The following is a 27010-nucleotide window of genomic DNA, read 5'->3' on the forward strand; positions in this document are numbered from 1 at the left end:
ATGCAAGAGTGAGCACACTCGCTATATAATGAAACCATTTTGTGAGTAAATCACCAGTAGAGTTGAAAATGCGATGGAAACCCATTTAACTTGTATTTTTAATTTGGTACATTTATTCTGCAAAATGAATTTTTATGTGCACTACATCAACATGCACAGCCTGTTAATTTGATGGAAAAATATCTGCTGGGAAAGTGCGCATATTGTTTGTATGTGGATTTTAGAATATTCGCAAGAAAATCTGTCGAAAGTTGGATGGAAACCTAGCTATTTGCATCATGTATACAGTGCTAATGAACATACAAACAAGAGTAACAGAGCAATGTACAATACAGCAAATTTGTCAAAATGAGGAATTTGTGGTAAATGCATGGGGGGGGCTCCTTCTTTGGGATTGGGTTGGTGGATCGCCTCTAACTTTTAATGTGCATACACCACCACCTACTGTACTGGAGTGTGAGGCCAGTCATGGCCTACCTACAGTCGTGGCCAAAAGCTTTGAGAATGACACAAATATTAATTTCCACAAAGTTTGCTGCTTAAGTGTCTTTAGATATTTTTGTCAGATGTTACTATGGAATACTGAAGTATAATTACAAGCATTTCATAAGTGTCAAAGGCTTTTATTGACAATGACATGAAGTTGATGCAAAGAGTCAATATTTGCAGTGCTGTCAATTAACTTCTGGGCCACATCCTGACTTATGGCAGCCCATTCTTGCATAATCAATGCTTGGAGTTTGTCAGAATTTGTGAGTTTTTGTTTGTCCACCCACCTCTTGAGGATTGACCACAAATTCTCAATGGGATTAAGGTCTGGGGAGTTTCCTGGCCATGGACCTAAAATATCGATGTTTTGTTCCCCGAGCCACTTAGTTATCACTTTTGCCTTATGGAAAGGTGCTCCGTCATGCTGGAAAAGGCATTGTTCGTCACCAAACTGTTCCTGGATGGTTGGGAGAAGTTGCTCTCGGAGGATGTGTTGGTACCATTCTTTATTCATGGCTGTGTTCCTAGGCAAAATTGTGAGTGAGCCCACTCCCTTGGCTGAGAAGCAACCCCACACATGAATGGTCTCAGGATGCTTTACTGTTGGCATGACACAGGACTGATGGTAGCGCTCATCTTGTCTTCTCCGGACAAGCTTTTTTACGGATGCCCCAAACAATCGGAAAGGGGATTCATCCGAGAAAATGACTTTACCAACGTCCTCAGCAGTCCAATCCCTGTACCTTTTGCTGAATATCAGTCTGTCACTGATGTTTTTCCTGGAGAGAAGTGGCTTTTTTGCTGCCCTTCTTGACACCAGGCCATCCTCCAAAAGTCTTTGCCTCCCTGTGCGTGCAGATGCACTCACACCTGCCTGCTGCCATTCCTGAGCAAGCTCTGTACTGGTGGTGCCCCGATCCCGCAGCTGAATCAACTTTAGGAGACGGTCTTGGCGCTTGCTGGACTTTCTTGGGCGCCCTGAAGCCTCACAACAATTGAACCGCTCTCCTTGAAGTTCTTGATGATCCGATAAATGGTTGATTTAGGTGCAATCTTACTGGCAGCAATATCCTTGCCTGTGAAGCCCTTTTTGGGCAAAGCAATGATGACGGCACGTGTTTCCTTGCAGGTAACCGTGATTGACAGAGGAAGAACAATGATTCCAAGCACTACCCTCCCTTTGAAGCTTCCAGTCTGTTATTCAAACTCAATTAGCATGACAGAGTGATCTCCAGCCTTGTCCTCGTCAACACTCACACCTGTGTTAACGAGAGAATCACTGACATGTCAGCTGGTCCTTTTGTGGCAGGGCTGAAATGCAGTGGAAATGTTTTTTGGGGGATGCAGTTCATTTGCATGGCAAAGAGGGACATTGCAATTAATTGCAATTCATCTGATCACTCTTCATAACATTCTGGAGTATATGCAAATTGCCAAATTGAGGCAGCAGACTTTGTGAAAATTAATATTTGTGAAATTCTCAAAACTTTTGGCCACAACTGTACATTAAATATACTTCATTAGTCCTGTTCCTCTAAGAATGTGAAATAGAACCTCAGACACCACTTCCCAACCCCCACTACACCACCCAAACCCCAACCCTGTCTCGAACCCTTTCACACAATCAAATCAATATCAAATCTAACTTTGTTTGTCACATGCGCCAAATACAACAAGGGTAGAATTTAACGTGAAATGCTTACTTACAAGCCCAAGAAAATATTTACCAAGTAGACTAAAATAAAAAGTAATAATAAAAAGTAACACAATAAGAATAACGAGGCTATATACAGGGGGCACCGGTACTGAGTCAGTGTTTGGGGGTACAGGTTAGTTGAGGTAATTTGTACATATAGGTGGGGGTGAAGTGACTATGCATAGATAATTAACAGCGAGTAGCAGCAGTGTACAAAAGGGAGGGTTAAATGTAAATTGTCGGGTGGTGATTTTATTCATTGTTCAGCAGTCTTATGGCTTGGGGGTAGAAGCTGTTGAGGAACCTTTTGGTCCTAGACTTGGCGCTCCGGTACCGCTTGCCGTGCGGTAGCAGAGAAAACAGTCTACAACTTGGGTGACTGGAATCTCTGACAATTCTATGGGCTTTCCTCTGACGCGCCTATTGTATAGGTCCTGGATGGCAGGGAGCTTGGCCCCAGTGATGTACTGGGCCGTTCGCACTACCCTCTGTATCGCCTTACGTTCAGATGCCATACCAGGCTGTGATGCAACCGGTCAGGATGCTCTCGATGGTGCAGCTGTAGAACCTTTTGAGGATCTGGGGACCCATGACAAATCTTTTCAGTCTCCTGAGGGGGAAAAGGTTTTGTCGTGCCCTCTTCACAACTGTCTTGGTATGTTTGGACCATGAGAGTTCGTTGGTGATGTGGACACCAAGGAACTTGAAACTCTTGACCCGCTCCACTACAGCCCCGTCGATGTTAATGGGGGCCTCTTTGGCCCGCCTTTTCCTGTAGTCCACGATCAGCTCCTTTGTCTTGCTCACATTGAGGGAGAGGTTGTTGTCCTGGCACCACACGGCCAGTTCTCTGACCTCCTCCCTATAGGTCGTCTCATCGTCAATCTCTCCTTATCTACGTCATACAGTTCACAAAATATCAAAACACATGCTCTACCGTTTCCTCCACTAAACGCTCATCACACAGACCTGTTTCATGTCTCCCTATCATCCACCACTTGGCATTCAAACCTGTGTGCCCAAACTGTAGTCTACTCCACACAACTTCTTCTCTCCTACATCCCATACACCCCACTTCTTCCTTTACTGACCGGTGCACGTGTAAATATTGCCTCCCCTTACTACTAGCATCCCACTCCCTTTGCCAAAGATCAAGCCCTTTTCCCCCGGATCAAGGACTTGACTTCCATATGGCCCAGCGGTATCTGAATATCTACCCCCTCTCTCCTCACAGCACTCTTAGCCACCACATCGGCCTTCTTATTACCCTCTACACCCATATGGGCGGGAATCCTGCAAAATCTTAACACCACTCCCATCCTCTCCAATCCCATTAACAACGCCATCATCTCCACAAACAAGTGTCCCCTATCCAACCTGCCCATCTTCACACTACTTAACACTGCAGCCCAATCATAGCAGATCACCACTCTGAGTGGTTTCACCTCCTCCACCCAGCTCAAACCTATCATCATGGCCATCAACTCGGCCGCATACACTGACACAATCAGTTAACTGCTTACATACTCAAACATTGAAATCTGGGATATACACCCCTGCCCCTACCCTACCACTGACTGGATCCTTTGAACCATCTGCATATATTCTTAAAAATGAATAAATAGATTATATATCTCTCTACACACCGTCTCAGGTCCTCAACCCATTCTCTCAAATCAAATTTTATTGGTCACACACATGGTTAGCAGATGTTAATGCGAGTGTACCGAAATGCTTGTGCTTCTAGTTTTGACCGTGCAGTAATATCTAACAAGTAATCTAACAATTTCACAACAACTACCTTATACACACAAGTGTAAAGGAATGAATATGTACATATAAATATATGGATGAGCGATGGCCGTGCGGCATAGGCAAGATGCAGTAGATGGTATAGAATACCGTATATACATATGAGATGAGTAATGTAGGGTATGTAAACATTATATTAAAATGGCTAGAGATTTGAGTCAGTATGTTGGCAGCAGCCACTCAATGTTAGTGATGGCTGTTTAACAGTCTGATGGCCTTGAGATAGAAGCTGTCTCTCGGTCCCAGCTTTGATGCACCTGTACTGACCTCGCCTTCTGGATGATAGAGGGGTGAACAGGCAGTGGCTCAGGTGGTTGTTGTCCTTGATCTTTTTGGCCTTCCTGTGACATCAGGTGCTGTAGGTGTCCTGGAGGGCAGGTAGTTTGCCCCCGGTGATGCGTTGTGCAGACCTCACTACCCTCTGGAGAGCCTTACGGTTGTGGGCAGAGCAGTTGCCATACCAGGCGGTGATACAGCCCGACAGCTCTCGATTGGGCATCTGTAAAAGTTTGTGAGTGTTTTCGGTGACAAGCCAAATTTCTTCAGCCTCCTGCCCTCAATCATGTCCTCATCTACACTTGGTTTCAGAAACAGCTGGCCCTCTCTCTCTCCCCCAGTCCATATTCTACCACCTTCTGCCTGATTGTCCACCCGTACGCCTTCTGCTTACCCCCTCTTCACCGTGACTGCAGGATGTCCTTCTGAACTCCCTTTCAACCTCACCCAGTACACAAGTTTGTCCCGCCTTATCCTCAGTGACAGTTCCCCACTATCCACCTGCAATGCCTCAACAGGCATTGTCTTGAAGGCACCCACAAACAGGGGCCATCTTTATGCGCCTCCCATATTAGACTGGTTTGGATTTCTATGGGTGCAATTTTCACCCCATTCTGGACCGTTGAGGGTTTATGACATAGCCCATCTAGTAATTTAATAGGATCTCTATGGAGGACATGTATTTCGGTCACTTGACTATCTTGTCAATACAATAGACAATATTTGATGTGAGTCTTAAAATGATGCAGAGAAAATAAAATAATAAAGCAGTGAACAACTACGTTACCCAAAGAGCCCCTTGGTTTTAGTGTGACATCATAGGGTTTGTTTTCATCTGCAGTCAGCTGATGGACCATCTGTACATTGCCAAGTAAAGAGGGTGATGACATCTTCGTGCTCTAAATTATTCAACTATTGTTGAAGTGTAAACAATATTTGAAATGCATCAACTGAGGTCAACTTGTCAAACCAGGTCTGATTGGGACGTGAATGAATGAAACTCTCAAGAGCTAACGTTAATGATTAACTAGCCAGTGAGGAAGCGATCTAGCTAATGTTAGCTACCGGTAACGTTAGTTGACAGAACTTGATGTTGTAGCGATAAAGGACTAAACTCAATCGTGTAATCCAAGGATATGATTTGGCATCTGAAATAACCATGGAAACGCTTGAGTTACCTCTTGAGGTAAGACTAATAGGCTAGTAGCCTACTTCATTGCTAAAATTGCTATTTTATAACTCAGTTAATGTCAGTCCTTCTTTGGACACTGTGACAACAAACCTCCAGACGAGCTTCAATACCATACAACTCTCCTTCCGTGGCCTCCAACTGCTCTTAAATACAAGTAAAACTAAATGCATGCTCTTCAACCGATCGCTGCCCGCACCTGCCCGCCCGCCCGTCCAGCATCACTACTCTGGACGGTTCTGACTTAGAATAAGTGGACAACTACAAATACCTGGGTGTCTGGTTAGACTGTAAACTCTCCTTCCAGACTCACATTAAGTATCTCCAATCCAAAATTAAATCGAGAATCGGCTTCCTCTTCACTCATGCTGCCAAACATACCATCATAAAACTGACTATCCTATCGATCCTTGACTTCGGTGATGTCATTTACAAAATAGCCTCCAACACTTTACTCAGCAAATTGGATGCAGTCTATCACAGTGCCATACGTTTTGTCATCAAAGCCCCATATACTACCCACCACTGCGACCTGTATGCTCTCTTTGGTTGGCCCTCGCTTCATATTCGTCGCCAAACCCACTGGATCCAGGTCATCTATAAGTTTTTGCTAGGTAAAGCCCCGCCTTATCTCAGCTCACTGGTCACCATAGCAGCACCCACCCATAGCACGTCACCCCCAAAGCCAACTCTTACTTTGGCCGCCTTTCCTTCCAGTTCTCTGCTGCCAATGACTGAAATGAATTGCAAAAATCACTGAAGCTGGAGACTCATATCTCCCTCACTAACTTTAAGCATCAGCTGTCAGAGCAGCTTACCGATCACTGTACCTGTACACAGCCAATCTGTAAATAGCACACCCAACTACCTCATCCCCATATTGTCATTTATTTTTTTGCTCCTTTGCACCCCAGTATCTCTACTTGCACATTCATCTTCTGCACATCTATCACTCCAGTGGTTAATTGCTAAATTGTAATCATTTTGCCACTATGGCCTATTTATTGCCTTACCTCCCTAATCTTACTACATTTGCACACACTGTATATAGATTTTCTATTGTGTTATTGACTGTACATTTGTTTATCCCATGTATAACTCTGTGTTGTTTGTGTCGCACTGCTTTGCTTTATCTTGGCCAGGTCGCAGTTCTCAACTGGCCTACCTGGTTAAATAAAGGTGAAATAAAAAGTCAGTGTCAATGATGTGGTTGTCAATGCTTTGGTTGTCTTGACAACTCGATATGTGTTATCATGTAGCATATGTTGATAAAACATTTTTAACTTTCCATACATGTTTGCCCATGGAAGAAGTGGTCAGAAAGTGACTTTTTGACCTGAATGCCTAAACATTCAGTAGGTAAAGTAGCCCTTAAACATGACTCTGTTCCATTACATTACACGAGTCGTTGGACAAAGGCAAATTCTGTATGGGGGAGTTTCGTTAAGAACCCTACGCTCGGGTTGAACATTATAATGTATAGCTTGTGGTATGGTTTTGAAAGCATATGAACCTTATCTTTCACATCAGTGAGAAATAATAATAAAAAAACTAAAATGTTTAATTAATACACACCTTTTTATAAGTTTAGGTTTAGGATTCACCACACCGCCATATTTCCATGTTACAGCATTTGTTTAGGGAAAACAGAGTTACCTGTGCTAAAATAGTTAGCTACCTGCTTCGCTGAACACCCGTGTATTAACAGAAGATGGAGGCCACAAACATGTTGTCCATGAAAAATACTGTTGGCTGCAACTGTTAAAACTGGTTATAACAGCCACTCCAATACCTTGACTTTGTCGTCCTTAAGCCATTTTGCCACAACTTTGGAAGCATGCTTGGGGTCATTGTCCATTTGGAAGACCCATTTGCAACCAAGCTTTAACTTCCTGACTGATGTCTTGAGATGTTGCTTCAATATATCGATATAATTTTCCATCTTCATGATGCCATCTATTTTGTGAAGTGCACCAGTCCCTCCTGCAGCAAAGCACCGACACAACATGATGCTGTCACCCCCGTGCTTCACAGTTGGGATGGTGTTCTTCAGCTTGCAAGCGTCCCCCTTTTTCCTCCAAACATAATGATGGTCATTATGGCCAAACATTTCTATTTTTGTTTCAGCAGACCAGAGGACATTTCTCCAAAAGTACGATCTTTGTCCCCATGTGCAGTTGCAAATCGTAGTCTGGCTTTTTTATGGTGGTTTTGGAGCAGTGGCTTCTTCCTTGCTGAGCGGCCTTTCAGGTTATGTCGAAATAGAACTCATTTTACTTTGGATATAGATACTTTTGTACCTGTTTCCTCCAGCATCTTCACAAGGTCCTTTGCAGAACTTACCCTGTTCTGTAAGTTTGCAATTTGTTACTCAGCCACGGAGTAGGAGGGGAGGAACGAGCCGGCTGGGAGAAAAGGGGACAGTGCGATTCATAGGATGCGTAAAGGGAGGACAGTACGAAAAAAAAATGTTTTATGAAATGTATGCATTCACTACTGTAAGTCACTCTGGATAAGAGCGTCTGCTAAATGACTAAAATGTAAATGTAAAATGAGAGTAGGGTCGAAGAGGTAGAATCAGGAGACCGGAGGGGGAAGGATTTAGCAGAAGGGAGAGATGATAGAATAGAAGAGGATAGAGTACTGGGAGAGAGAGCGAAGATTGTGACGGTGCATGACAATCTGGGTAGGGGCTGACATGCTAGGGTTGGAGGAGAGGGCGACAGAAAAGGAAACAAAGTAGTGATCAGAGACCTGGAGGGGCAAGAGGACGAAGAGCCTGTAGATTAGTAGGCAAAGAGCCTGTAGTAAAGTTTAGGACAAGCGTATTGCCTGCCTTGTGAGAGGGAGGGGACTTGGAAAAGGTGAGGTCAAAGGAGGCAAGGAGGGGAAAGAAAGATTTGGAAAGAAATCAATTGAAGGCAGACGTCGGTAGGTTGAAGTTGCCATGTACGAACAGCAGTGAGCCATCGTCAGGAAATTAGCTTATTAAGGTGTCAAGCTCATTGAGGAACTCTCTAAGGGTGCCTGGTGGGCAATAGATGACAATGTTAATCTTGAGTGGACAAGTGACAGTGACAGCTTGGAATTCAAACGAGGTGGACAGGTGAGAGAGGGTGAAAAGAGAATCTCTACTTAGGAGAAATGAGTAGCCCTGTACCACCACAGCGATGACCAACTGCTCTCGGACTATGAGAGAAAAACATAAATGAAGAGAGAGCAGCTGGAGTAGCAGAGTGCTCTGGGGTGATCCAAAAAGTAAAGGAACTGAAGGGCAGCATAGGCTGAGATGAACTCTGTGTTCTTGACTGCAGATCGTCAGTTCCAAATGCTGCCAGAGATCAGGAATTCCACATGGGTTGTGCGTACAGGGTTCACTAAATGAGAAATGTTGCAGCCCAGGGGTGGGGAGCGTCTGTAAAGCGAACAGGTATAGAAAACACAGTTACGAAAGCTACAAAAGAGCAAAATGAGATCATCTGAAAATAACTTGGTAAGATACTCAAGTGAGAGAGTGGTGTGGAGCCTTCCTCAAACAACTTGGCAGAACCGTCTATTTCAGTGACGGCCTTAGTTTTGCGACGAGGCTGCTGATAAAAAAGGGGAGACTGAAGTACTAATTATTAATTGCCTTGCAAAGGTGAAGAGCATGTCTCCCGGTCCTAATTGCTGATTGCGAAGGAGAGGAGCAACCACTCCCCCTCTAACAGTCACTAATTACCAAAACGACAACAGTCACAAATTGCCCTGCCCCTTTATCCTGGTTGATGTGTCAACAATCATCTACAGGTCATGAGCAGTCAGCAGTTCACACACCAAATCGGCTACAAGGAAGACAGGCAGCCCTTAAAGGTTCAATATGCAGAAATCGCTTCTCTATTTCCTGGTTTCAAAAATTCTAATTGTTCGCCTAATTTCAGCTCATGTGACAAAACAAGCAATTCATAGTGTAGAGAATCATTGTACAATCTAAACTACTGTGAAATATATTTTCAATAAGCAAAAATATTGGATTTTCAGCTGTTTGAAGCTGGTGTACAAAACCGAAAGTAAAAGATGCAAATACTAAATGTAAGAATGGGAAGCATGGAAATAGCGCACATAGAACAGATCTACCGCTTCTTAGACTTGCTTTCAATGAGAATGACAGATCTATTACTCACATTTCTATGTGAATTTGGTTGGGTTGCCCAAAAAGTGACATATTGCAGCTTTAAAGTAGATGGCCCTAGCTAGCAAAAAGACAGTACTAGACAACAGCAGATAAAGACAAAAGATATCAGCAGTCCTCTACTGTCTCAACCGATGGCGGGCACAAAACAAAAACCTCACATGATGTGAAATAGGGTCTAAGCTACAACATATGTTTACGCGTTTTAGATATTTGCTAAAAAAATAAATATTTTACTAAACATTTTTTTCCAGAAATTATAATATATAGTTTGCCAATCCTGTTTGTAAGCTTTTAAATGATATCAATCTCAACTGTTGATCTTTTATAGTGATGAAGACATGGATGTCTCATGGTATGGTATGCGAAATGGGTCAACTTTGAGCACTTTTATCTCTTGAATGTTTTGCACTTCTGCAATGGGTAAATATGTATGGAAGGTTTCATTCAAATAAAAAGGGGTGCTGTCAAAAAGTGATTAAATTCAAATGGATTTATCCTATGATAAAACTGTTGTAAAAGACCTGATTGTCCTACCCTGATTAACTTCCTGTCCAGATCATCACATACATTCTGAGTTTCCTCAAAGCTTCGGACAGAAAGGAAGCCTCTCTGGTCTGCAGGAGCTGGTATGATGCCAGCCAAGACCTCCAATTTCAGGTACTACTCTATTCCACAATTCCCCTTAGTGAGATTAACTTCATCAATCTCACAAGTAGGCTAAGCCTAACTCTGACTCCACTTTCCAGAGGAATCTCACCTTCAAGTTCCAAGCCTCTATCTCCTCCCTGGATCTGATCGGGGGCCTCAGTAGGCGTTCCAGCTGCAGCCTGGCCATCAGCCACCTGGATGGCTCCAGTATGTCCCGGGCTGTGCTGCAGGAGATAGGGCTTCACCTGGGCCCTCGGCTGGAGAGCCTAGCCCTGCCTGGGAGCAGCGTGACAGTCTTCCCTCCTGGCCCTGCGCAGGCTGGACCTCAGTGGCCTAGACAGCCTCTTCATGTCTGGAGCCTTCCTGTCAAGAGAGGAACACCGCCAGCTGGTCAGACCCTGGAGGTTGGACACGATGATGATGATTCTTTTTCTAATTATTCTTTTTTTTTTTACACATGCCAGTTTTTAAATTAGTTTGTCCTTTTCCTTGGTTCAGGTAGCTTTAGCAGGTTTTAAGGAACTGAATCTCTCTGACCTGCGCTACCTATCAGACCTCACCTTTAACCGGCTAACAGGCTGCACTCCCAGATTACGCCGTATCGCCCTGGCTGGATGCCACATCACCTTTGAGTTTGACCCATCCGTGGCTGCCCTGTAGAGCCTGACTCCTCTGCTCTACTCTCCCTACGGAGCCTCCACAGGCTGCTGCCGGAGCAGGCCTCCACAGTGCACTGGCTGGACCTGAGCAGAACCAGCATCACACAAGAGTCGCTGCGCTCTGTGGCCCAGGTGGAGGGCCTGTCTCTGGAAGAGCTGCGTCTGCGGGGCTGTAAAGAGCTGACGCACTACTCTGTGGAGGTGCTCTGTAAGCACCAGCCTGGCCTTCAGATCCTGGACCTCAGCGCCTGCACAGAGCTCACCAGCCGGGCTGTACAAGCTGTGGCCCTAGACCTGAAGGGCCTCTGGCTCCTCTCTCTGTCCCGGGACTAGAAGGTGACGGATAAAGGCTGACTTGATGGTGCTGCCGGAGCTGAGGACCCTGGATCTCTCCGAGTGCCTGCACGTCAGTTGGGCCGAGATAGTGAAAGGGCTCTCTGCCCCGGAGCCCAGGGCACGGCTGGAGACCCTCAGCCTCAAGAGCTGCACCTATATCAGGGTCAGTGTGTGTGCTGTTCTATCTCTTTCAGGATTTCTCATTTATAGAATGAAATGTTTATCAGGACATTATTCCTCATGCTCCTTTGTATCCCCTCTCTCTCAGGACCTGGCTGTGTTCTCTCTGGCTCAGCTGCTGGGCTCCAGTTTGAGGGAGCTGGACCTCACCTTCTGCATCTACCTCATAGACCTGAGTGTGGGTGCTATCGCCACCTACCTTCCCGGGCTTGTGGTTCTGCGACTGGGCTGGTGCAAGGAGATCACAGACTGGGGGCTGCTGGACATGGTGGAGCCCACCAAGGAGAGTGAGCCTAACAAAGAAATGGTGAGAGAGGGCTGGGTTGGGAAAAGTGTAGAAGTCTTGGGAATAGGATATAAGAAGACTACCTGGTCTTTTCTGTGCTTATATTCAGGTTACCATTCAGGTTACCACCAATGTAGCTTAGTACGACCATGCTCCCCTGACCGTTATCTGACCTTCAACCTCTCATCTTGACTCCTTGCAGGAGTCCAAGGGGTCCAGCTTCACCCGTACCTTTGGGAACATGGGTTTCTTCCGACCTCCCAGCGTGCCCTTCCAAGAGAAGCCTCGGCTGGTGACGGACGAGGACCTGGGGGTGTTCAGGGAACAGGAGGGGGCCTCACTGCTGGCCCTCAGGAGCCTCCAGGACCTCGACTTGTCTGCCTGCTCCAAACTCACTGACAGCAGCATCACACAGGTGGGATTCCCATGAGAATATATATATACAGGCTATGGTTAAGGCTAGGAGTTTTTCCTGATGAGGCGGGATTAACTATTGGCCCTAGTTTTAGGTTATTATCAATGCCAATAGTTTTTCCTGGTCAGGTTAGGAAAAACTCCATAAAGTGATTGAGTGGTTGATGTCCTGTGTCCATTGAATGGGGAACCCTAGTTAACCGGGCCTTTGTTGTTGTGAGCAGGTGCTGTGTTATCCAGACCTCCAGCGCCTCTCTCTCTCCATGCTGCCTGAGATCAGTGATGACAGCCTGGCGTCAGTGGCCTACCACTGCCACAGCCTCACCAGCCTGGAACTCAGCCACTGCCCACACATTAGTGACCAGGGTATCACCCGTGCCGCCCCTTATCTCGCCAGGCTGCAGCACCTCTACCTGTCCTGCTGCAATGCACTCACAGATAGGTGAGACACACACACCAACATACACACAGACAGAATGTGAAACTATGCCAATACTATGAAACAGTGAAGCATTGTTAAAGTTGAGTAACTAGAACTAGACTGTGATAAATAAATTATGTTATCTGTATATCAGTGTGTGACAGCAGTAAACTTATGCTCCCACAGGTCTCTATCCATGCTCGTCCAACACTGTAAGAGACTGCGGACACTGGACATCTCCATGTGTAAACACATCTCCCTAACAACGGTTGAGCTCCTTCAATCACAGCTTCCATTCATAGAGAACGTCCACTGCCGCTTTGTGGGTGGAGCTGACCTGACCCTCCTACTCTGATTTCTTCTCTCTCCAGCTGCTTGAATCACATTTCAGTAATTGCATTACGCACCTACCTGCACCTATTATCCAGAGTTTATTTGTAATAGATTCAGTAGTTTATCTTAGTTTCAAACCCATGTAAACCCTAAAACTGGCAGGTTCCAGCAGTTAGACACTTAGTAGGACTCATAGAGCCAATTTCTTAGACTCAAATTGTCAAGTGCTGGATTAAAAATCCTTCTCATTGGAGAAACTCCCATGTAAGTGCATTTTAGGCCAGGATTCATTGGAGCATATGGAGCATTTACCGTGAATGCGATCTCGCGAATGCGGGAACATTGCCTTCAAAAGGTGCTTAGCAGACAAAGCACGATCAGATTACATCCTGGCCTTAGTCTGCTCCAGCCCCTCCAACCTAATGTGTATATGTGTGAGAGAGGTTGGGGGGGGGAAAGCAGAAGACAAATTTCCATCCTGTATGGACTAATAAAGTATTTTATCTAGTCTAGGACCAGAATTAATCTGTGTCTGAGAACCCTGGCCCTTAATCATCACGTTTTTAGTTGAGCAGGCTTAAGTCATTTTGTATTCAACTTAATTTAACACTGCAAAATAGTTAAAATATTTATTTGTGTAAAAGTATATATGTATTTATTGAATATTTAATTCCATCAATAAATGTACATTTATCTCGTTTATCTGTTGCTTGGAATCATCAATGAGTTGGAGTAGATTTGTTTATTCTACAATTCCACCAGACCATGAACCAAGCTAGACAAAGACAATCTGTATAAATCATATTTATTCATGTCAACCCTAATCTTAGTAAAGCATAAATTAGGGGTTACCATGGAGATTATTGTGTGTTTAACATGAACACACTTGCAATGAACAGCAAAATCACCCCAAATTTCAGAGAAGCCCAGATCACTGGCTACAAAAATCCATTATTATGAGTTTACCTTTTCACCCGTCTCACTGGCCATTGAGATTTTGAATATGAAAAGTTGAAAATCCACCATACTGATAGGACATTTGTTTACTGTTTTACAATATATTACAGTAAAATTTGATGAGGTCAGATTTATTTATCAGAATCATTCATATTGTCATGAAAATAAAGCCCAAGTACCCTACAACAATATCAATGTTGAACTAATATCCATTTAATATGGACTGAAATTCATAATGGACCTTTAAGAGCCTTTGCCCTCAGCTCCAGAGCAAAAAAGGTTACCAGGCAAAATGTATTAATAGCAGAGATAAATATATGGTGCTTGAAGCTAAATCATTTGTCAGTGATACAAAATACTTATCTGTACCTAAGCTACATTATCTGTATCTTAAGCTACCTTATCTGTAGCTTGAATAGTACCTACAATAAAGAGCATATGGAAGGTGATTGTATCATTGATCAAGCTCTCAACACCAATAAAAGCACAAAAGCCCATTGCCTAAGACAGAACCGTTTGAATGTTAGCCATCAAACCTTATGGCAACCTTAAATAAAACGTACAGAAGATCAATCATGATCATCAGCCCATGTGAGTATCTCTGAGGTATTCTCATCAAAGGGCTCATGAGCAAATGGAACTAATTAAAATGCTATCTGCACATACAGTGCCTTCGGAAAGTGTTCAGACCCCTTAACTTTTTTCACATTTTGTTACGTTACAGCCTTAATCTAAAATTGAATAAATCATTTTTTTCATCAATCTACACACAATACCACATAATGACAAATAAAAAACATTTAAAATTGAAATATTACATTTACATAAGTATTCAGACCCTTTACTCAGTACTTTGTTGAAGCACCTTTGGCAATGATTACAGAATCAAGTCTTCTTGGGTAGGACACTACAAGCTTGGCACACCTGTATTTGGGGAGGTTCTACCATTCTTCTCTGCAGATCCTCTCAAGCTCTGTAAGGTTGGATGGGGAGTGTTGCTGCACAGCTATTTTCAGGTCTCCAGAGATGTTAGATCGGGCTCTAGCTGGGCCACTCAAGGACATTCAGAGACTTGTCCCGAAGCCACTCCTGCGTTGTCTTGGCTGTATGCTTAGGGTCGTTGTCCCCAGTCTGAGGTCTGGAGCAGGTCTTCATCAAGGATCTCTCTGTACTTTGCTCCGTTCATCTTTGCCTCGATCCTGACTAGTCTCCCAGTCCCTGAAAAACATCCCCACAGCATGATGCTGCCACCACCATGCTTCACCGTAGGGATGGTGCCAGGTTTCCTCCAGATGTGACGCTTGGCATTCAGGCCAAAGAGTTCAACCTTGGTTTCATCAGACCAGATAATCTTGTTTCTCATGGTCTGAGAGTCTTTAGGTGCCTTTTGGCAAACACCCAGCAGGCTGTCATGTTCCTTTTACTGAGGAGTGGCTTCCGTCTGGCCACTCTACCATAAAGGCCTGACTGGTGGAGTGCTGCAGAGATGGTTGTCCTTCTGGAAGGTTCTCCCATCTCCACAGAGTGACCATTGGGTTCTTGGTCACCTCCCTTACCAAGGCCCTTCTGCCCCGATTGCTCAGTTTGGCCGGGCGGCCAGCTCTAAGAAGAGTCTTGGTGGTTCCAAAGTTCCATTTAAGAATGATGGAGGCCACTGTGTACTTGGGCACCTTCAATGCTACAGAATTGTTTTTGGTACCCTTCCCCAGATCAGTGTCTCGACACAATCCTGTCTTGGAGCTTTACGGCTAATTCCTTCGACCTCATGGTTTGGTTTTTGCTCTGACATTCACTGTCAACTGTGGGACCTTATATAGACAGGTGTGTGCCTTTCCAAATCATGTCCAATCAATTGAATTTATCACAGGTGGACTCCAATCAAGTTGTAGAAACATCAAGGATGATCAATGGAAACAGGATTCACCGGAGCTCAATTTCGAGTCTCATAGCAAAGGGTCTGAATACTTATGCATATAAGGTATTTCTGTTTTTTATTTTTAATACATTTGCAAAAATGTCTAAAAACCTGTTTTCGTATTGTCATTATGGGGTATTGTGTGTAGATTGATGCGAAGAAAAAATATTTAATTCATTTTAGAATAAGTCTGTAACATAATAAATTGTGGAAAAAGTCACTGGGTCTGAATACTTTCCGAAGGCACTGTACATATACAGGATATCTCATATATTATAAATAGGGATTCTACCAGGCTTGGAGCCTGATTATCTCGGTTATCTCTATTTTCTTGTTTCTGTCTTCAAATTATTAAAGTACCACTTTAGAACAGGAAGTAAGGATTCTGTTAGCTAGCAGATTGTAACAGGCTAATGTGATGCTCCATTAGCCATTACAGAATAAGTACTGTTTGGCATAGCACAGAGAATTTTTGAACCAACCTTAACTCGGCGATACTATCTGCGCCATTTTCCCCCTTGTGGGCCAGTCCCCTAGCAATTCGAGTTCCAGCTAATGAGATTGACCCCTTCACCATTTGAGTGACCACTAGCAAGAATCATACACAGCAGAGTGAGAGCAATGACGTGGTACACATATCTGCACTTGATGTATTATGCAATTTTCGGGGACCACTTTTGGCTCATGGGTGCTACTTTCAGAACTACTGTCTAAAAAGTATACAAAAGTACCAGAGAATCCCTTTAAGGTTGGTGCTATGCCAAACTGTACCTATCCTGTAAAGACTAATAAAGCCCGTTACAATCTGCTAGACAGGATTCTGTTGGTGTAGGAGGTCAAGTTGTTAAGTACCATGTCAACTAGGTGCTCAAGGGTCCATGTGCCCTTGAGCAAGGCACTTAACTGTAATTACTGCTGTAAGTCGCTCTGGATAAGAGCGTCTGCTAAATTACTGAAATGTAAAAATGTAAAATGTAAACGTCAAAACAAGTGATTCTGTCTCAGAGGCATATATATATATGCAAAAATATATATATATGTATTGTTTTGTTCTGTTTCAATCCTTTGGTTCAGTACGTTCAGAAGAGCTGTCATGCCGCCTGTTTCACAAAGTTATCAGTTTATGGAAAACCCCCCAAAAGTTGAAAAACTAGAAAAACTTAAAACACAGATATGACCAAAATGAAACATGAACTCTGCCCAAACACAATACACAGAGGACTGGAGCCATGGAGAGGTGAAGACCGAAGTACGAATGACAGAAACACTGAAGACAAGTAATGCTAAAGTATCATGCATTCAACTATAGAAAACATAACTCCCTTCAGAAGCTTCTCATTTTGTGGGTAATTTCTTGAAAACCGTTTATATAGTTTCAAAATATCCAAATTATATATATATTTTTTATCCTAATTGAATATTGTTTGTGTATATATATATATATATATTTACAGTAATATATATATATATATATTACTGTAAATATTGATCACATTGTGTATGATCATATATTTTGATACACCGAATGTTAATATTGTCAACCTATGTTATATATTTTTGACCTCCTGTTTCAGGTTGTGATGTCACTGAGAACTGCCCCTATATATAGGACCTTCCACCCCCACCTGGGATATGGATGCCTGATGAAGACCTAAGGGTTGAAACGTTGTTATAAATAAATATCACCTGGGAGCAGCAGTGTGCAGCGTTTTCCTTTCTGTTTTTCATTTCTACAGTTACAATACACTTGTGTGCCCAGACCACACCCAAAAAGATGACCACTCTAATAGTAGCTAAGGAATCATCTTCAGCCTCTCGTCTTCCACATTACTCCGCCCATATAAGAAGACACCTTTGCCTCTGCTTTAAATCATCTTTATGTCCATCCAGGCCACTGTTCCTCCTGTGTATCTAGCTATGTCCACATGCTTGGTCATTATTGGGGTACATTCAGTGGCATGAAACATTTCTGAACATTGCAGATAGAAATAGAATGAATAGAACTGACATGTGCCCCTATTCCATAGGACAGATGATCATGTATGTTCTATTTCATGCATTTCTATCCGAAAATTCTGTAACGTTACATCCTCCTGAACAGGCCCCAGGTCTCCTCCTCTACCATGCCTTGACCTCTCTCCAGGCCTACTGCTCAGCCTGGCTTAAGTCGTAGCAGAAGTTGAAGTTGCTGGGGGGTTTGGGCACCGGGGGGGCGCAGTCTGGGATGGGAACGTTCTCCAGGTCCAGGAGGCGGAGCTTGATCTCCATGGAAAGCAGGATATCCAGCTCACTCCTCATGCATTCACTACTCATGTCCCGCCCCAGGAGCACGCTCAGTCCATCTGTCCACAGGCAGAACTGAAGGAGGGAGACAGAGAGATCATCTTGTTATTTGACCATCTTTGTTATACTTTATGTTTACTTTGGCAATGTACTGTACATGCTTCAAATTTCCACACCAATTAAGTTATTGAATTGAGAGAGAAAGAGAAACAGAGAGAGAGAGAGAAAGAGAGATGTGTGATTTAACTCTGGGAAGAGAGTGGGAGAAGGATCTATGTGGCCAATACAGACACTAGGTCCTGTGACATGACTACTCACGTCTGTTCTGGATGAGGCGATAAAGTTGAGGCTGTACTCCTCCACGTCATAAGTGATGCTGAAAGCCAGGTCCAACCCTTCCTGCAGGAGGACACAGCACAACATAGTTTATGGAGGGCCAGGTACATAGTGTGAAAGAGGAAATTAGCTGTAGGGCCAAAGGAGTGTTCAGGGGACGTTGTCAGTAGGGCAGTGGTAGCCAATGCTGATGGGGGGGGAATCTAGCGGGCAGTGAGCCGGCAACTGGAGGGTTGCTGGCATCAATATCTCAGGTTCCACCTTCTGCTGATGTTCAATTGAGCAAGGAATTTAACCCCCTAAATTTCTCATTGGGCGCTGCGCTGCCTCTGCTCCAGCCTCTCCGACCATGTGTATGTAGGTGTATATACCGGGGGAGGGGGTTGGATAAAAGCAGAAGACACATATCCATTCCTTATATCTTATCGTACAAACCTTGGTCTGTTTGCCCTTATTCTCCTTCATGTGAGGGCAGTCTTTCCCTGTCAGCAGTGCTTTGATATCTGCAACAGGAACTGAGAGAGGAAAATCGGAAGAGCATGTTTAGCGGCACACTTCAGCTTTGAACACAGAGCCAATGACAAGAGAGTGATGTCAAAGGAGTGTCAAGGCTACAATGGAAGGTTACAGAGTTACTCATAGTGTTGCTGTTGTTAATAACTCACTCTTCTCCTGGAGACTCTCGATGGGGGGGGTTTCTGTGTCCTCCTCCACATCGCCAAAGTGCAGGACTTTGTGATTGGGTGACAAACGACAGTACCACAACTTATCTGAAATGACCAATAATAACAAATCATCAGCATGATTAAAGAAAGGGCATCTGTCTCTTCTCGCTTCATCTACCATCCTTCATTCGTCTCCCTATTTTTCACTGGGGGTTGGGCTCTCCTGGTACCTTCCCCTTTTACTTTTCTCTCTCTTTCTAATGTAAATGCCTGTCCACCCCTCGTAGAGGTGCGCGGAGTCTCACCCTGTCTTCGTCGGCTGCTGATCTTACGGAAGAGTGTTCCCTGACACAGGCGGTTCAGTCTCTGCTGACGAATCAGCTCCAACAGCTCAGGCTTCAGACGCTCCTTCAGCTCTCTGCAGGAGCAGAGACAAAGAAAGAGTCACACACACTGCAAGTAGGGGAGAGCCAGGATGAAAGTACTATGGGTCTAAAGTAATGCACTCATTTTCTCAGATAAGACAGAAGCTAGAATGACGTAGTGAAGTCAGTATGTTCCTAATACATAGGACGAGCTGCCTGCAAAAAAAACAGCAAAGTCCTACAATGTCTGGCCGAGCTATGGCTAAGCATGAATAGTCAATGAAAATGGTGAGAAACATATCCTACTACATTCCCATTAAAGTGAGACAAGAAAATGATGGTTAATATAGCTATGTCATCCATTTTAGTCTAATTAATATTGTAAGGCAAAATATTGTGGCTGCACAACATTGTGATATTGATGCATGGTTAATTCATTATTCAAATCGACACAAACATGAAATTATGGCTGGTAGTACATTTGTTGAACGTAACGAGCATTACAAACCAGAAACATGGATATAAGACAGATATTGTGCGTTTCTCACAAACTGTTACTTCCGTCCCAAGGCTGTGTTACTCCTGCCCCGCCGGCAGGTACAAAAGTAACATTGCGGTAGTTCTGTTCTCTGTCTATTTAATTTCAACTCATTTACCCTAGAAATTAAATTACAGTTGCTAATGGCAGAGGAGATATATACGTGTTTGTCATAAAATATGGTCTCTCTAGCTCAATCGATCTTTGAGTATTTAGGAAGAAAACTAAAAGTGTTACTTTTGTCCCAGTTCTCCCATACCCATAACACACTCAACATCATTCTATTCAATTCAATGAGCTTTATTTGACCTGATACTGATAAGTGAGTATCTTGCATTGCTAAAGCAAGGACAAAGTATAGCAACACCCCTGATTTCATAGGGGTCGAAAGCATTCTGGACCAGAGAAGAATGGTGGTCATTCATTCACACTTGCATACTGGTCAGATGAAGCAAATGCTAAGCTACAGAACTATTTTGCTAGCACAAACTGGAATATGTTCCGGGATTCTTCCGATGGCATTGAGGAGTACACCACATCAGTCACAGGCTTCATCAACAAGTGCATCGATGACGTTGTCCGAACAGTGACCGTAGGTACATACCCCAACCAGAAACCATGGATTACAGGCAACATCCACACTGAGCTAAAGGGTAGAGCTGCCGCTTTCAAGGAGCGGGACCCTGACGCTTATAAGAAATCCCGCTATGCCCTCCAACGAACCATCAAACAAGCAAAGCTTCAATACAGGACTAAGATCGAATCGTACTACACCGGCTTCAACGCTCGTCTGATGTGGCAGGGCTTGCAAACTATTACAGACTACAAAGGGAAGCACAGCTGTGAGCTGCCCAGTGACACAAGACTACCAAATGAGCTAAATTGCTTCTATGCCCGCTTCGAGGCAAGTAACACTGAAACATGCATGAGAGCACCAGCTGTTCCGGACAACTGTGTGATCACGCTCCCCGTAGCTGATGTGAGTAAGCCCTTTAAACAGGTCAACATTCACAAGGCCGCAGGGCCAGACGGATTACCAGGACGTGTACTCCGAGCATGCGCGGACCAACTGGCAAGTGTCTTCACTGACATTTTCAACCTGTCCCTGACTGAGTCTGTAATACCAACATGTTTCAAGCAGACCACCATAGTCCCTGTGCCCAAGAACACTAAGGTAACCTGCCTAAATAACTACTGACCCGTAGCACTCACGTCTGTAACCATGAAGTGCTTAAAAAGGCTGGTCATGGCTCACATCAACACCATTATCCCAGAAACTCTAGACCAACTCCAATTTGCATTCCGCCCCAACAGATCCACAAATGATGCAATCTTTATTGTACTCAACACTGCCCTTTCCCACCTGGACAACAGGAACACCTACGTGAGAATGCTATTCATTGACTACAGCTCAGCGTTCAACACCATAGTGCCCTCAAAGCTCATCACTAAGCTAAGGGCCCTGAGACGAAACACCTCCCTCTGCAACTGGATCCTGGATTCCTGACGGGCCGCCCCCCCAGGTGGTAAGGGTAGGTAACAACACATCTGCCATGCTGATCCTCAACCAGGTGGCCCCTCAGGGGTGCATGCTCAGTCCCCTCCTGTGCTCCCTGTTCACTCATGACTGCATGGCCAGGCACGACTACAACACCATTAAGTTTGCCAATGACACAACAGTGGTAGGCCTGATCACCGACAACGATGAGACAGCTTATAGCAGAGGTGCACAATTGGCGGACCTTGGTCCGGGTCCGGACCGAGTGAAGGTTCTATCTGGACTTTGACACATTTCTTATAAATAATTGTTAAATTAAATACTGATGAAGCAACCCTTTTTTTCAATGTTAACATACTGAGCTGGTAAAGCGCAGCTGGGAAGGTCCCAGACAGCGCCCCATACTACTGTGTGTTGTCCAATCACGTGTGTTATTTAAATCACGTCACGAAACTCAGCCAATCAAAGTGAATGTTTACAATGCATGTTAGGAGACTGATGTTGTCAGAGAGAGAGACAGCGAGAGAAGCGGAAGCGAGGGGAGAAATTATAGAATGGCGTGCACAAAAGTCAGGAAAGTTGATACAGAAAATGTTGCTTTCAAAGAGAAGTGGACAGACAAATATGCATTTATCCTTCCCGCAGCGAGTGTCAAATCACTCTGTCTGATATGTTCAGAGACCGTGTTCAGAGACCGTGTTCAGAGACCGTGTTCAGAGACCGTGTTCAGAGACCGTGTTCAGAGACCGTGTCAAAGTGAAGCGCCACTACGAGACAAAGCACAGATCTTTTCAGCAAATATATCCACATCAGTCTGAGGTGAGGGCACGCAAAATAAATGAACTCAAAGCCCAGTATGATCGGTCCACCAGAGTCCTCTCCCATCCATTCACTACCCAACAACGTGCAAACGAATGTTCACATAAAATTGCTTGGATTTTGGGTCAACACCAAAAGCCATTTACTGACGGGGGAGTGGTGATGGAGTGCATGAATGCTGTTGCTGAAACTTGATGGTAAACAATAAGACGTGCTGTGTGAAAAGATCAAGCAAATCCCAATGCCACGTACAACAACAGCAAGAAAGAGTGAAATATTAACAGAGGATGTATTAACACAGCTTGGTGAAGCTATTCGGAGTGCACCCTGCAGAGCATTAGCTGTTGATGAATCTACTGATGTGAGTGATAATGCCCAGCTTCTGGTGTATGTTAGATTTTACCACACAGAGAAGAAGGAATTCTGTGAAGACCTGTTAGGTGTAACACCACTCGAGACACATACAAGAGGAAAGGACATACAGTGGGGGAAAAAAGTATTTGATCCCCTGCTGATTTTGTACATTTGCCCACTTACAAAGAAATGATCAGTCTATAATTTTAATAGTAGATTTATTTGAACAGTGAGATAATAACACAAAAATCCAGAAAAACGCATGTCAAAAATGTTATAAAATGATTTGCATTATAATGAGGGAAATAAGTATTTGACCCCTCTGCAAAACATGACTTAGTACTTGGTGTCAAAACCCTTGTTGGCAATCACAGAGGTCAGACGTTTCTTGTAGTTGGCCACCAGGTTTGCACACATCTCAGGAGGGATTTTGTCCCACTCCTCTTTGCATATCTTCTCCAAGTCATTAAGGTTTCGAGGCTGATGTTTGGCAACTCGAACCTTCAGCTCCCTCCACAGATTTTCTATGGGATTAAGGTCTGGAGACTGGCTAGGCCACTCCAGGACCTTAATGTGCTTCTTCTTGAGCCACTCCTTTGTTGCCTTGGCCGTGTGTTTGGGGTCATTGTCATGCTGGAATACCCATCCATGACCCATTTTCAATGCCCTGGCTGAGGGAAGGAGGTTCTCACCCAAGATGTGACGGTACATGGCCCTGTCCATCGTCCCTTTGATGCTGTGAAGTTGTCCTGTCCCCTTAGCAGAAAAACACCCCCAAAGCATGTTTCCACCTCCATGTTTGACTGTGGAGATGGTGTTCTTGGGGTCATAGGCAGCATTCCTCCTCCTCCAAACACGGCGAGTTGAGTTGATGTCAAAGAGCTCTATTTTGGTCTCATCTGACCACAACACTTTCATCAGTTGTCCTCTGAGTCATTCAGATGTTCATTGGCAAACTTCAGACGGGCATGTATATGTATTCTTGAGCAGGGGGACCTTGCGGGCGCTGCAGGATTTCAGTCCTTCACGGCGTAGTGGGTTACCAATTGTTTTCTTGGTGACTATGGTCCCAGCTGCCTTGAGATCATTGACAAGATCCTCCCGTGTAGTTCTGGGCTGATTCCTCACCGTTCTCATGATCATTGCAACTCCATGAGGTGAGATCTTGCATGGAGCCCCAGGCCGAGGGATATTGACAGTTATTTTGTGTTTCTTCCATTTGCGAATAATCGCACCAACTGTTGTCACCTTCTCACCAAGCTGCTTGGGGATGGTCTTGTAGCCCATTCCAGCCTTGTCTACAATCTTGTCCCTGACTTCCTTGGAGAGCTCTTTGGTCTTTGCTATGGTGGAGAGTTTGGAATCTGATTGATTGATTGCTTCTGTGGACAGGTGTCTTTTTTACAGGTAACAAGCTACGGTTAGGAGCACTCCCTTTAAGAGTGTGCTCCTAATCTCAGCTCGTTACCTGTATAAAAGACACCTGGGAGCCAGAAATCTTTCTGATTGAGAGGGGGTCAAATACTTATTTCCCTCATTAAAATGCAAATCAATTTATAACATTTCTGACATGTGGTTTTCTGGATATTTTTGTTGTTATTCTGTCTCTCACTGTTCAAATAAACCTACCATTAAAATTATAGACTGATCCTTTCTTTGTCAGTGGGCAAACGTACAAAATCAGCAGGGGATCAAATACTTTTTTCCCCCACTGTATACATGGCCATAAAGGAGATGCTGAGAAAGAGGGGGATAGATCTAAAACAAGTGGTCTCTACCACATCAGACAGGGCCCCTGCCATGACAGGAAGAGGAGCTGTGGCACGGCTGAAAGAGGACAACCCTGATCTCACAGCTTACCACTGCATTCATCAGTCTGTCCTGTGCACCAATCTATCAGAAGAGTATGCTGAAGTGATGAATACAATGATGAAACTCATCAACTTCCTCAGGGCATCCTCATCTCATCAACATCGCCTGCTGAGAGAATTCCTGAAAGAAGTTGTGGCAAATGCAAATGACAATGTAAGATGGCTCAGTAAAGGCAGGGTGTTGGAACGCTTTTGGTCCATTCGAAAGGAAATAACAGCTTTCCTAGTACAGCTCAAGAGAAGGCAACATAGTTTTCACTATTTTTGCAAGACGAGAGCAAAATGGATATTGTTGCTTTTTTGGTAGACTTCACATCACACCTTAATGAGCTCAATGTGAAACTACAGGGCAAGAACAATTCTGTTTGTGATTTGATGACATCTGTCTGGTCCTTCCAGGGGAAACTGGAAGTGTTCAAGGAAGATCTTCAAGGAGACTGTGCACACTTCCCAAAAGTGCAGGAACAGATTCAAGGTGAGAGAGATGTTTCTCCTCATGTTGAATTCATAGATAAGCTGATTGGAAACTTCAGAAATTGCTTTGACAGCTTCAGTCTTGGACAGCAGCTCCTTCTTCTAATTGAGAATCAATTCCTCATCACAGATGTCAGGGGATTTTTAAAGGAGGTGACATAGACCTTCAAGTGGGCACATGCTGGATCTCTACAGATGGAACTGATTGATCTGCAAGCAAATGTTGCACCAAGAGAGCACTTTCAACTAACTGATCATAACCCTTTCTGGCTGCAGACTGTGTCTGAGACTGTTTTCCCTGGTCTAACCAACTAACTGATCATGACCCTTTCTGGCTGCAGACTGTGTCTGAGACTGTTTTCCCTGGTCTAACCAACTAACTGATCATGATACTTTCTGGCTGCAGGCTGTGTCTGAGACTGTTTTCCCTGGTCTAACCAACTAACTGATCATGATACTTTCTGGCTGCAGGCTGTGTCTGAGACTGTTTTCCCTGGTCTAACCAACTAACTGATCATGACCCTTTCTGGCTGCAGACTGTGTCTGAGACTGTTTTCCCTGGTCTAACCAACTAACTGATCATGACCCTTTCTGGCTGCAGACTGTGTCTGAGACTGTTTTCCCTGGTCTAACCAACTAACTGATCATGACCCTTTCTGGCTGCAGGCTGTGTCTGAGACTGTTTTCCCTGGTCTAACCAACTAACTGATCATGACCCTTTCTGGCTGCAGACTGTGTCTGAGACTGTTTTCCCTGGTCTAACCAACTAACTGATCATGATACTTTCTGGCTGCAGGCTGTGTCTGAGACTGTTTTCCCTGGTCTAACCAACTAACTGATCATGACCCTTTCTGGCTGCAGACTGTGTCTGAGACTGTTTTCCCTGGTCTAACCAACTAACTGATCATGATACTTTCTGGCTGCAGACTGTGTCTGAGACTGTTTTCCCTGGTCTAACCAACTAACTGATCATGACCCTTTCTGGCTGCAGACTGTGTCTGAGACTGTTTTCCCTGGTCTAACCAACTAACTGATCATGACCCTTTCTGGCTGCAGACTGTGTCTGAGACTGTTTTCCCTGGTCTAACCAACTAACTGATCATGATACTTTCTGGCTGCAGGCTGTGTCTGAGACTGTTTCCCCTGGTCTAACCAACTAACTGATCATGACCCTTTCTGGCTGCAGACTGTGTCTGAGACTGTTTTCCCTGGTCTAACCAACTAACTGATCATGATACTTTCTGGCTGCAGACTGTGTCTAAGACTGTTTTCCCTGGTCTAACCAACTAACTGATCATGACCCTTTCTGGCTGCAGGCTGTGTCTGAGACTGTTTTCCCTGGTCTAACCAACTAACTGATCATAACCCTTTCTGGCTGCAGGCTGTGTCTGAGACTGTTTTCCCTGGTCTAACCAACTAACTGATCATGATACTTTCTGGCTGCAGACTGTGTCTGAGACTGTTTTCCCTGGTCTAACCAACTAACTGATCATGACCCTTTCTGGCTGCAGACTGTGTCTGAGACTGTTTTCCCTGGTCTAACCAAAGTATCACTAAACACCTTGACCATGTTTGGCTCCACATACAGTTGTGAGTCTTCTTTCTCCACTATGAACATCATTCAAAATAATTACCATTCTAGACTCACCAATGAGCACCTACATATGTGCATGAGAATGGCACTGACTCCATTCCAGCCAAGGTTCAAATTACTGGCAGGGAAAGCAAAAGCCCATTTCTCTCACTAAAGAAGAGATATGGAGAAGTGAAGTGGGAGAGAGTAGGAAAGATTAATATTAAACCTGTGGTTTCTTATTTGTTCAAAAATCAAAGCACTTTTTTCAGAAACAGGCACTTTTTTTTGTGAAGATGCAGTCTTGTTTTACTTGAAATGAGAACATTTGTGATAGGCCTACTTTTATTTATGATTAGGCTGCATATTTATTTTACCTCATGTTTAATGTGTCTGCATTGAAAATATGCAATAAATATTGTTGAAATGTTATTGAAATGTAGTACTTT

General features: G+C 44.1%; 2 protein-coding genes across 5 annotated transcripts in view; one reads left to right on the forward strand and one right to left on the reverse strand.

Moving 5' to 3' along the window:
* Window positions 1-4495: 4495 nt before the first annotated feature.
* On the forward strand, window positions 4496-14133 carry LOC115197455 (F-box/LRR-repeat protein 2-like). Of its 2 annotated transcripts, XM_029759004.1 has the most exons (9): window positions 4496-5459; window positions 6605-6653; window positions 10192-10293; window positions 10383-10688; window positions 10783-11442; window positions 11548-11766; window positions 11948-12160; window positions 12384-12601; window positions 12767-14133. In XM_029759004.1, the coding sequence occupies exons 5-9, from the start codon at window positions 11302-11304 to the stop codon at window positions 12933-12935; spliced, it is 960 nt and encodes a 319-aa protein (XP_029614864.1). In that variant the 5' UTR covers window positions 4496-5459; window positions 6605-6653; window positions 10192-10293; window positions 10383-10688; window positions 10783-11301; the 3' UTR covers window positions 12936-14133. The 2 variants fall into 2 exon arrangements, with proteins under 2 accessions (XP_029614864.1, XP_029614865.1); XM_029759005.1 differs by lacking the exons at window positions 4496-5459; window positions 6605-6653; window positions 10192-10293 and having other exon boundaries at window positions 10381-10688.
* Window positions 14134-16123: 1990 nt separating this feature from the next.
* Window positions 16124-27010, reverse strand: part of elmo3 (engulfment and cell motility 3) — a 54086-nt gene continuing 43199 nt past the window's right edge. For all 3 annotated transcript variants that reach the window (XM_029759006.1, XM_029759007.1, XM_029759008.1), the window contains 5 exons: window positions 19375-19487; window positions 19070-19174; window positions 18840-18919; window positions 18387-18467; window positions 16124-18143 (listed from right to left, as the gene is read on the reverse strand). In XM_029759006.1, coding sequence (XP_029614866.1) covers window positions 17931-18143; window positions 18387-18467; window positions 18840-18919; window positions 19070-19174; window positions 19375-19487 — 592 coding nt within the window. In that variant the 3' untranslated portion in view covers window positions 16124-17930. The remainder of the gene's footprint in view (window positions 18144-18386; window positions 18468-18839; window positions 18920-19069; window positions 19175-19374; window positions 19488-27010) is intronic.

This window comes from Salmo trutta, chromosome 7 (assembly GCF_901001165.1).
Source record: "Salmo trutta chromosome 7, fSalTru1.1, whole genome shotgun sequence".
In the NCBI taxonomy this organism is placed as follows: Eukaryota; Metazoa; Chordata; class Actinopteri; order Salmoniformes; family Salmonidae; genus Salmo; species Salmo trutta.

Coding starts and splice junctions, on each gene's coding strand:
- LOC115197455 (XM_029759004.1), top strand. CDS start 11,302: ATGGTGCTGCCGGAGCTGAGGACCCTGGATCTCTCCGAGTGCCTGCAC. Junction 11,443..11,547: donor AGAGCTGCACCTATATCAGG/GTCAGTGTGTGT, acceptor CCTCTCTCTCAG/GACCTGGCTGTGTTCTCTCT. Junction 11,767..11,947: donor GTGAGCCTAACAAAGAAATG/GTGAGAGAGGGC, acceptor GACTCCTTGCAG/GAGTCCAAGGGGTCCAGCTT.